General features: G+C 40.7%; 1 protein-coding gene across 1 annotated transcript in view; it reads left to right on the forward strand.

The window, feature by feature from the left end:
* Positions 1-12252, forward strand: part of LOC116384039 (FERM domain-containing protein 5-like) — a 57021-nt gene that overhangs the window by 29538 nt on the left and 15231 nt on the right. The window contains exons 2-4 of the mRNA XM_031848330.1: positions 10826-10930; positions 11995-12037; positions 12155-12233. Of these exons, the coding sequence (XP_031704190.1) occupies positions 10826-10930; positions 11995-12037; positions 12155-12233 (227 nt within the window). The remainder of the gene's footprint in view (positions 1-10825; positions 10931-11994; positions 12038-12154; positions 12234-12252) is intronic.

The following is a 12252-nucleotide window of genomic DNA, read 5'->3' on the forward strand; positions in this document are numbered from 1 at the left end:
CGTCTAAGAGCAGGTCTGTCTGCCTGTGCATACCATCTGGTACTTTTGATGAAATAAGATAATGATAAAACTTGTGCATGTGTGTGTGTGTGTGCCTGCACGTACGTGTGTGAGCTTGGTTGAGCCGAAGTGCTTGGTGTGTGTGAGCTCTGAAACACAACAGCGTCCTTCCGACTCCTTGTCTGGATGCTAGCGCAGATGCAGGGCGCCTCCTTCTATCGTGGACCGTGATCAGTAACACGTTTGACCTGCTGCCTGCTCACTAAGGGCAACAGTATCGGCTGTTAGCACTTATTACAGAACGAACCGCTGTCTGCGGTATCAGAGCGCGAAGTCTTTTGTTACAGTCCAGCACTAAGGCACTGCTTAGAGTGCTGCCAAGGTCTTTCCAGAGAGAAATACATGAGTTTTTGTTTTACAAATTACAGTATGAAGCTGTGTCTTGTGGTCATGTTAAATTTTTTTGATGCATTTTCTTTCCTTCTTTTGTTTGTTCTCTCACTGATTCAACGACAATCTCGCGCAGTAAATCTTATCGCTTAGCTTTTCACAGAGAGCCAAATGGTCGCTCAGGCAAGTAATAACACCTAGGTATTAGCAGTGCTCCTTGAGTTAATCTCTTTAATGGACTGCCATTATAGGGCCTAGTAAACTGAGTAGTTGTTGGGTAAAGTGACCTCTGGGCATTTAGCCACTCAATACTCAAACTACTTATTTCTGCCACTTCGCATGAATAAAAAATAACCAATAACCAATGGCACAATAGTGACAAGTTTGCAAAAGAGTTTCTTGGAAATATTGAAGTGACCTCTCATCCACAAACCAAATTACCTCTTTCACAGCCATTGGCCTTTTATTCAGAGTAGTTTGCTTGATGTCTTTCCCCGCCCACATTCCGTGAAGACCCGCCCTACTCTGCCTCTGATTGGCTAGTACTCATTGCATTCTTTGCAGAAGTTGTTAAGTGTTAAGCTTTTAAAGAATGGAGATTTACGTTTTTTCCATTACATAACAAGTCTCACAGAAGGTATAATGCACTACAAGATGCAAAGCATCACATGAACACAGACAACCTTGACTCTCCTCCCAAAACTTCGTTATCATACTACATCTACATCTTGCATATTCAAGCTGTAGTTTAATAAACTAGTGTTAACTGTGATAATGTACATTTAGTATATTATAAATTATTTAACGGCTGTTCGATTAAATGTTATGAGCAGCACTGCCCAAAGGATTTTACTTGTCTCATTAAACATTTCTTAAGATTTACACTGTCCTCAGCAGCTATAGTTTTGCTTCAGTTATTGTGATTGGTTTTTAATTGGTCCTTTTTAGTTCTTCTTGGTTAGCGATTTCCAGGAACACTGCTTGTCATCTGCTGACCTGTTGTACTGTATATTGAAACATCTCTCGCTGGTCCTTCTGGTCTGGGTCAAGTTTGAAGAAATAATGATCAAATAGAGATTTTCTGCATTGTATGCTTTATTCTGTATATTTTTTCCACCTGCCTTGTTCTCCTCTCCTATGGTGTGTTTCGCTCTCCTCTTGGGCCAGCCAAGTGCACAAGTTGGTGGTGTCTTTAATAATAATATATGCTGCAGAAAGAACAGTATTATCCAGCAGCAAGACCTTCCTACTCCTCAGTGTCTTTGGCTGTGCGATCAGGTCAGAAGTTAGATGAATGTGTCCTGTTAATGTATGATACAACAGATCCAAAATTGTACCCGAAGCTATTGTCACAATCGCAGAGGCTCCTACCGTCATTATGCATGCAAGACAATATTATACTGTCAATATAAATTAACTGAAAATGAGTGATGGTTTACTTTTTGTTTACCTGACCTTTATTTGAGTGCGAGCCCTTAGCGTGCTCTGCTGTAATGAGCTTTCTGTTGGAGCATGTCTAAAAGACGTGTATGGACACCAGATGGAGCAGGTTTGAAGAAATGTGTTTGCCGTGATGCTTAAACTGCATTCGAAGGAACACAGTTGATACAATGACAAAATATGGTATGGTATGATGTTATTCTACTGGATCCACAGCCCATATGAATTGCTGACTAAAGTAAGGTTTCATGCAGAATACCTCAGACTAATAAATGAAAGCGTGGAGAACATTACATTTCTATTTGCAGAACGTCTCCTGTGATCAGGAGCAATGTTCCAGATTTTTGGCACACTTTAGTGGATCCAATTTAGAGTGTCCCCTCATTTCTTAAAGGGCTCATTTCAGAATGACAGTAATAGTTTAATGTGAGAAATATCATCCATCAGTAATCTCCTGAGGCCTGAGTCTCCACTGACAATGACATCACTGTTGATTTGTGAGATACATGAAATTATACTTTACGATTTCACAGAACGAGACCTTTCCTGCCCTTGAAGCCAGCAGACTGATGAATGTAAAAAGAAAAAAATAAGTTAATATCTTTCAATTATATTTAAAACGTCAAAACGTTTCCAGTGTCTTGTCTCTGCTGGAGGAAATTGCTTGATGACATACTTATCTACCATTTTCTCTCAAATACAGCTGACATTGCACCTGTTACAGAAGCCAGCTGGCCATGTGCAGTTTATACATCTAAAACCACAAAGAAACTCTTAACACTTCTTAAGTTCTTTCTCTAAAGTTCACCTGAAACAAAGTATTGTACAGCAATGCAGTGTTCACTTGTGTTTCATACATTCAAAAAGGGTATTTATCTCAGACAAGCTGAATTCACATATACTCCTAGAACCACTTAAACAAATAAATAATTATTTGGCAACATAAAAGGCATTTTTTACTTGCTGTGTGTACTTTTTAAAAAACTAAGATTAGAGCCTACAGAGACAATGTGCATTGCTGCAGAGTTTCTTTGAAATGCAGACAAGGCACCAGCTCTTACCTTTGTCTACAGAGAGCAAACATTCAGCTGCACTGCCACTTGACTTTGAAACATTCTCCTGGTTTGTTTGGTATTTCATAGTTATTGACATAGAAGTGAAACACGCTGAGGGTTTGTTTGTAGCTGCTTCCTCAAAATTTGTTCACATCATAAACTAATGCTTTTTGTTTATCTTATAGTGAGCCCTGGATCGTAGCTTAGTCTTAGTTTGCCAACAGCTACATGAGCAAGCACCTTAAAACTTTATGTCTGTGTAAATGATATTGATGATTAGTCTGGCGACAATACACAAGACTAAGCTTCTTGCTGCCCAATGGCCTATAGTTGGATATGACTGGCAAATGTTTGTGTTGAAAGTGGTACTCATGTTTTGTTTACATCCACCACGAAGCACCCAAAGAAAAGATGAAAAAATCCAGGTTGAAAAAATGTAGAAAGTGGGATCCAGATTGAAAACTGCTAGAGTTATACCTGAAGCTTTCAGACTCTGCAAGGACTTTTTGTAAGTGGCCTGCTCAGTCCCTGGAGGTGGCGGGTTAAAGGAAGGACGGAGAGAACAAGTGCTCAGTGGTTTGGCTTCTTCTTTTGTTATGCACGTCACTGCCCTCTTCCTGCACAAAAGCCTGAGAGACTTCTCAACTGGGACAACAAGTCACATTGTTGTCTTTCTTTTGTACTGTTGCTCTCTTTTACTTTATTATTCGTTCACCTTTCCTTTATTATTTTCCTCTTCCACTGACCTTCCATTTCCATTTTATTGCATTATTTTCCGTACAAGTACAATGCCGCTCTCTCTTCATCTTTCCTCTCCAAAAGCCTTCCTTACCAGTTATAGCATTAAAGCAGTGGTGAGCACTCAAAGTATGGTTGCCCCTATAACTCTTGCACCCAGGGCCACTTCTCCACTGTGGCATCTCTTTAATAGAGCCCCTGGGAGCCTGACTTGCTGTCTAAACGGGAAAGGATTTACACAAATGAGCACTGATTGTGAACGCAGCCCCAGCGTTGCTGAGACCAAGGGCAATAAGATGGCAGCCTGCTGACAGTGAACGTCTTTTTAAGAGGATTGCTGTCTTTCTGTCTTGCAGCTAATGGGGTTTTTAGGGGAGTGAGTGAACTTAAAAGCGCTATGTAGAGGTGTTTTACACTGAATAGTGTATTGTTTGAAGAGGTATTTTTCTGAAGGGGACTCTTTATGTAGACAAAGTTGAGGACTGAATGGTTATTTTAGACAACAGTAAGGTTTAAAGTAGTTGGTCAACTTGTTAGTATCAATCTTCTCATCTAACTCTCAGCAAGAACGTTAATGAAAGCATATTTCCCAAAATATCATACTATCCTGAAAGAAACTATTATCGGCAAACGTTGTGTACAACCTTGATTGTCAGAGCTGGAATCACACCCAATGTGACGGCAATCGTTGCAGTCTAAAGTATAGAGAAAAGTTTTATTAAAATGTTTATACTTTTAACTTCTGCTCAAGGGGAGTCAAACTACTTCCCTTGAAAGTAAACTTGTTAAAGCATTTACCGTGTGAAGGCCCAGGCACATAAAACGGACATTCTTACAGTATTATCTCACTCCCAGAGTTGTTTCCTGAGTTATGTTGAGGTTAAATAATAATATATCCTGAGCAATTTAAATAAGGTGCCACCATGCTGTGAAGCAAGAATGAATCACCAGCATGCAGCCAAATGTAAAGTAATGGCTGTGCAGCCAAATAAAGATCCAATCTCATCCAGTTTTTGGACGTTGCATGGAGAGGGGTGATAAGCAGTGGTATGAGTCATCCTCAGAGAATAACCAGTACCAAGGGTTTCATTTTTACGTTTTTGAAAACAGTATAACGCGACGATAAATTTATGTGTGAAATACAAACTGTTCTGCTAAGTTGTCACTTAACTATTATTAAAATAAAATGTAAGAGAAAACAACATCCCATTAATAAAGAGAATTTGCCTGCACGTTCTGCAAATTTGTTCATTCATTTCAGCTCTTCTATGTAAATACTGAGAGAGACCCATTGGAACCAGCCTGTTGGGAACATCAACAAGTTATTCGAGTCCATGCTACTACTATTCATCACCAAGTTATTGGTACCTTCTGTTCATTACGCTACGGTCTTACACTTCTATGCCTGCTCTCCAGTGTATGGAAAGTAGCCTACACATTACCATATCATCAGATTATAGTAAGCCATTTACAAGCTTTGCTGCTCGCAGCCTCGGAGGCAGTAACTTTGAGAACGGTGAAAATCAGCATTAAGATCATGCAGTGAGGCGCTGGGATATGCCAACACTGCAGTTGAGCCCCAAAGAAGCAGCCGTTGTTTAAGACCCCCATAAAGCATTCGTCGACTTAATCACCTGCTGGCCAGGCGCTCAGAGCTGTATGTAAATACAAAACTAAAAGAAAACACCATTGAACACCAGTGTTACCAGACGCTATCGCAGAAGCAGAAACATTTCAGGACCATTCGCTTAGTTGTTGTAATTTCCATCCTCTAGTTTAAAATGACACCATCATTTATTGATGTGGTGTTTCCCAAGCTGATATGGAACCCCTCTCAATAATTAATCTGACGCAAGGCTTGTCCAGGCCCAGAGAGCGGCGTGCTGCCGCTCCAGTAAGGGCCGCAGTGATCATTTGGCCCCAGTCTGGGTTATTTCCATCTCCCCGTTTATCACTTTTATTATAGCTGTGATGAGACGCTATGCGTGCTTCCATAAAGCACTTACGGGCCTCTGCTTGTTTAATACTTTCCTCTCCCACTGACAGGCCTGCACTAATCTCATTTACCCATGAGTCACTGTGGCTAATATCACGGCTGGTCATTGCACCCCCATATCATTACTTTAACATCACATTTCTCAAGAGAAACATATTAAATACATGAATATGAGCATGTGTAAGTGCACACAAATTTCTACTGACGCCGGTATAACTTTTACTACCTGCACATGCCTAACAACTGCTGTTTCTACTAGCAAGTACCTTTACTACTGCTACTGCCACAACAACTATTTCAGTGTCTATACCTTTCTTCATTTGGCCAGGACTAGTATTATACAGACTGCGTTGCAGTGGCAGATGTCCATCTCAATCAAATGGGGTGTAAAATCTCTCTAGCGTCTCCTGTGCTTGATCTGGATCTTTGTCTTGTTGAACTTCACAGGGATGTATCAGGAGGAATGCCCGAACATCTCAACTGGAGCCTTCCTGTGTGAAGGAGCTGCAAAGCTACCCAAGCTCCTCACCCTTTGGTTCAATTTGAGATGAAATGAAAATTGCCTCCTTCACCCTTTTAGATCACATCCCTGGTCATATTGTGCACTTATTTAATAAAATCTGAAAAACTAAATCCATTTCTTCATATTTCTATATCAAAATACAACCAATCTTTTCTTCTTGTAATCAATCTGCAACTTTCAGCAACAACAGAGGTGTGTGTGGAGCCACAGTCCTCTGTAGCTCTGTATCACGCTGCATTCTAACCCCGCCCACTTTTCAGCGGTTCAATCAAATGCAAAGGATGTGATTTAAATCCCTCTTGTAACTGTACATGGCTCAAATATTGTGTTTCACTGGGGAATACGTAACAGTACAGGAGCTTAAGATGCTCTAACTTCTGCTTCCCTTGGACTTTAAGGGTGAGCTCAAGACACCTTACAAAGGAAGGTCATTTTGGCTGCTTGTATCCACGTATTATTTCAGTCACCACCTCAAGCCAATAAGAGTATGTGAGAGTTGGAATGTCTGCTCATTTCTCTTCATTTGTCTCACACTTCATCGTACTCTCACGACGTGACTCTGAAGGGCTCATCCTCATTCTGTTTGCTTCCCACTCTGCTGAGGTCACCAACCCAGACACTCAAGCTGAATCTTGAGGTTCTGTCCCTCAAAATCAATGTATAGATTATTTTGTTTTGCTTCGTAATTTCAGTTATATCCAGAAGTGCAAGATGGTTTGAAGACTGTCTCAGCTAAATAGCCTTCTCACTATACCAGGTATTGCAGATGTTTATTTGGACCTTGGCCTGTTATCTGCAGTAAGTCTGTAAACACGTCCAAGCCTGCCAGATTTCATACACAACTGGACAAGCACACATACATAAAACATAGAAAAAAGGGCCTCCAGGCCAGTCATTTGTCTTGACCAGTGAAATCAAACAACAGACTTTAATGACTTGCCCATGAACTGGATGGAAGCTGACAGAACAATCGTGCTGTTTGTTCACTCTGATAATTAGGAAGTAGGACTGAGTCATATGGCAGAAATGTTTATCATGACGTTATTGGTCAATATAAGTATGTCACAATATAAATAATTGTATGGCTCAAAGAAGAAGAAAGAAAGACATTTGACATTTTACATGCAGTACAGTTGAGGAACCTGTGCTCAGGTCGAGTTTGTAAAGCAGGGGATGAATGGGGTTTAATTACTCTGGAAAGTCGGTTTGAGTGGAGACACCATTTATCAGAACTACTGTAAATATGTTGTGGCAAATTTCCCAGATTTAACCCTGATTAATCTTACATGCAGGGCATCAATTGTCCACATCTAGATCTTTGAGTCTTAACGAAGCATGAAAACAGTGTAGTTGGTACATTATATGCAGGATGGGTTAGTTTGAAAAGAAAGGAAAAGAAGAAAGCACTCAAAACACGGCAGATCAACACCGCAGCAGTAAAATATAGCAACTGTAACTTTATCACACAGAAGCCCCACTGGTGAACTCCGGCACTTGACCTTTAACTAATAAAGTAGAGTTTACCGACTTTACTTGTGGTGGTAGATTTCAACGCAACAAAACTCAGCAGCGTGGAACAACACTATTACAGCAGCAACAAGCACAACAGTTATGTTACACAGTACTGAACGGGAATCAGCGGTCCGTAAAATACACTTTAACAAGGTAAATAGTACAGTTAACATTAACAAAACAAACAAGGTTACAAACACACTATGTCCTACCTCTGCCCAGACAAAAGCCTCTTACTTTAGATCGCTCCTTGGCGATTAGTGTGTTCCTTCGGACTTGTAAGGTGTAATTGCTCCTGCTTAGGAAAAATAATTTTCTCACTATGCATTCTATAGTGTAAAGTCCATGCGTTGTGTATGAAACACAAATCACTCCCACTGCAAAGCCTGTTGTATAAGTTCTCACTGTATAGCCATATATCGTAATAGCAGGTTATTTTATTCCCTTCTGTTTTGGCAATAAAAGGGGTTTAATCCTATAGCATGGATCTAATTATTTCCCCCACAGCAATAACAACCTAAGGGAGAGAATACTGTGAGGAAATCAATTACTACACTGAAATAACGTGACCACAAACCGCATAAAAGATCTGCAGTTGATCTACTCTAAAACAATAAAACAATGCTTTAACTAGCAACATAAAGTATATTTCCTCTCTGCAGCCACCAGCGTATTGCAGCTTGGCTCTGGGTTTAAATCTCATAAGGATGTTGAAGAACACTTAACTTCAGATCAATAATGTTTCTGCCTCAGAGCCCACCTTTGTGTCCCAGTGGAGCCTCAGTCAGCTCACTGAAGTTCAGTGTGTCTCATCAGTATGCAACACAGCACCTAATGTACATTATAAGTGTTTGGTCAGCTGCCTATAGGCAAGAGAGACTGCTGCTTTATTCTAATGCTGTTCAGTCAAGCCAGATAATGAGCACGGAGCAATGTTAGAGTGCGGTTCAATCTCGTCGTTACAAACTGCATCAGAGTGCAGAGTCAGGTAAATTACCAGGGACAATAGAATTACCTGCGCTGCACTCATTGCAATGCGCACTAGAAGACTCCAGATCAGAAGCTCTTTATTCAGTCGTACCATCCAAAATCTGTTTGTAACAGCTGATAAATCCATTGTAGAAAGTGTGTGTGATTGCACTGTTTTTTTTGAGTAAGGACATTTTCGCCAAAGAGTTCAGAATTCTTCATTAATTTCCTTTTCATCTATTTGCTGAAGTGTTGGACTCAGATGAATCGCATTGCTTCTCTGTTATTGTTTCATAACCACGAACTTGGATGTGCATCATCAAGAACCTCACACAAGCACACACACACACACACACACGCAGGTATAGTACAAACACACTGGTGCACACATAGAAGGAAACAGGCGCTAACAACATGATTAATTTGGAAGGCTTTTTTGGGCATCGCTGTAGTTTTCACTACGGTGCACAGCAGATGGAGGGAGTGGGAGGTACATGCTCTGACAATGTTGTGGAGCTAGAGGTTTCACAGGTGTACCAAAGACATTTATAATAGAGCAAGAAGGATGGAGACTCCTTGTGCGCGACTGCACATTGAAGTGTGTGTTTCTATTTTTGCTGCTGGGCCAGTCAGCAGGCCTGTCCTGGTGAGTCAGGGTATAAGTGGTGACAGTGACATATAGACACACTGACAGAGGAGATGGAGGGTCAGCCTGGTGCATCCTGGGAAAGGTCTGGCAAGTGCTTAGCTTGACACAAGGAGACCTGATAGGTTTAGGTTGGGTTGTGCTTTGTTGTGGGTTGACTGAACTCAAGCTTATACCTCCTTGATGCTTCGTTTGTGTGCTTCAATGTAATGTAATCTCTTTAATCACTATTCAAATCTTTATGCATCATTATATCATTTATACACGACATTTTCTACAAATATTTTGGTGTCATTTTCGCCACATCTTGGACTTTAATATTTTGATTAATATGGGTGATATACTGTAGCTTTCAATGAAGTGCTGACACAAGCAGATACAGTGTGATATATGTAATGTTGTCAACAAGACCGTGTTCAGTCAGAACGCAAAACCCTTTTTTAGAGCCAGCAACAAAAAGACGCAACTAAAATTCACAGGGGCACAAAGGCTCGCTCAAGCTTGTGGAAAATGTTTCAACCTGAGCAAAAATGTCTCCTGAGGATTTATGAATCTGCCTCATAAACGTACAGAGAGAGAGAGACAGGGAAAGAACCGAAAGAACTGGAGTCACTAGTAAAAACTGAGTCCAGTCAGTGGCTGTGTTGAACACAAATAAATGTAAATGTAGATTTAAGCAGTAAATTCCTCAGTGCATGCTATATTGACTGAGAAAGGTGACTTTGCAGCTGCAAAATCTGCAAACAAACTGGCCTGTCTTCTTCTCTCCCTCCCCCCCTCTGTTTTCTCCCTCTCTTCATTTGGTTTTGTCTTTCTCTTCTCTTTTCCTCTTCCGTTCTCATATATCTGCCGTTGACTTTCTGACTGTGCAGTTTTGTGTCACGCAGTGTCTCCTCTGAAGGGTACTGTAGGATATTTTATAGCGTCCTTTGCCAGTGAAGGAAGGATAGCTAGAGCGTATATGGACAGTCAACGTAGAACAGTTGGAGAAATCTGTGTCTGTGTCGATATCAGTGACTTAAGTTTCTACAATATAAGCTCCAAAATGAGCTGAACTTGACCATAAATTTACTCCGAACAGCTTGTGCAGGATAACACAGTCCGTTTTCATTCCCATCCGAGTCATTAGACACCCAGAGAAAGTGCTCTGGGAGTATGATGACGTAGAAGACTGAAAAAAGTCACGCAAGGCGGGAGGGAAGGGTCAGGTTTTCACACTGCATTGCAGGACGGGGGCTTCCTCTCCTTTCCAGCCGGTCCTTTGCCCACACAGTTGTCTCACTGTTTCTCCAGGTCTTTTTCTGCAGCAGAAATCTCTCAAAGCTTTCACAGGTGGCTGCTGCCTCAATATGAATATTTGATAGCCCTCATACAGTATGTCTCTTGAGGGTAGTTAAATATTAAAACACTTTCTGGTGGCTTCTCTGACGTCTCAGGGGTCTAAATGTGTGATGTTATTTGCTGCTTCATCTGGGCATTGTTGGCATACAGTAACAGTATATGCACCATTGATTGGGGTTCATAATGTGACTTTTCCCATATTATTTCTCTTTCAGCGGGATGCCAAGGGACAGTACCTGTTCGACGTCATCTGCCACCATCTCAACCTGCTGGAGAAAGACTACTTTGGTATTAGATATGTTGACCCAGACAAGCAGAGGGTAAGTATTAGTTTATAATAATAAACCCAACCAAATTTCAGTTGGATTAAATTCGGTTGAATGTTCAGTCTCACCTTCTTCTCTCTGTCATCTGCCCATCTTTCTTCCTTTCTTTCGTTTCAATTCTCTCTATCTTCTTCTCTTCTCACTCGTGTCATTCTTTCATCTGAAATAGCTGGAATTATTTTGAGTAATTTGTCCCCTTAAAAACTAGTTCACCCAAGTTTGCAGAGCAAATCCCTTAGCTCGTAAAAAAACATTTTGTGTTGTCAAAGGTAATACAGCGATGTGTTTAACACTTCAAATGTAAATCTTTAAAGGACCAAGGAAACCCAGTGAAGCTGATGCAAGGATAAGAAACCCTCTGTGGTCACATTTTCACAGTCAGTCTTGACTATCCCTACTCTACCTTTTAGAGTCTGTAGATCAATTAATTCTCTCAGGGAGAGACGGATGCTTTAGTAAATATAGGTAAGAATGCTGGACCTTACTGATCTAATGAGTCTTTTCTTCTCCTCTACATAAATATTCAGGACAGGTATGGAGGCCAGCTGGACAATTATGCAAACTGGGCGAAGGCCAACCACCTTTGATTGAGATGAATATCAATCACTAGACATTAACATAGTCCTTGGTGAATTTGCAGTGCTTGGACCGAGTATTTGTTCATCGTTGTACTTTTGAACTATGGATGGGAGTGCAAATGCTTTCAGGGCTGGAATATGGTATCCACTTTGGACTTTCTCTTTGCATTTTAGCTGAGAGACATTTGAAGATTGGTGTTCATTTACATTCATCTTTGTGTTTTACAGTTACTGTATTGTGAACGCAGTGCTCCATTATTGTCAGCGTGTCATCATCTCACTGACTGCATGGAGACTGTGTTGTAAGGGGTCTAAATAAACAGAAGGCAAGGAGATGATAGTTATTCTAATGTGCCTTCCAGCTATAGATTAGAAGTCATCATGTGACTACTGAGCAATCAGATTTCAGACTGACAGTTTAGACGCCAAGCATTCAGTGTCCAAAGTGCAGGTCGTTACCTCTCTTTCTCTCCCTTTCAGCATTGGTTGGAGTTTACAAAGTCAATTGCCAAACAAATTAAATGTAAGTATCGAATGATGAAATATGTGCTAATTATAAAAGAAAAAGAAGAACACACCAAACATGCCAACAACATTAGAAACATGACAATAGATTTTTAATATTTGTCTTTCTCTCCAGCCCAGCCTCCATTCACCATGTGTTTGCGTGTCAAGTTTTACCCGCCTGACCCCGCTGCCCTAAAAGAGGAAATCACCAGGTAAGATTTCAAGATAGCT

This window comes from Anarrhichthys ocellatus, unplaced genomic scaffold (genome assembly GCF_004355925.1).
Source record: "Anarrhichthys ocellatus isolate YVR2014 unplaced genomic scaffold, GSC_Weel_1.0 scaffold8, whole genome shotgun sequence".
NCBI classification, from domain to species: Eukaryota; Metazoa; Chordata; class Actinopteri; order Perciformes; family Anarhichadidae; genus Anarrhichthys; species Anarrhichthys ocellatus.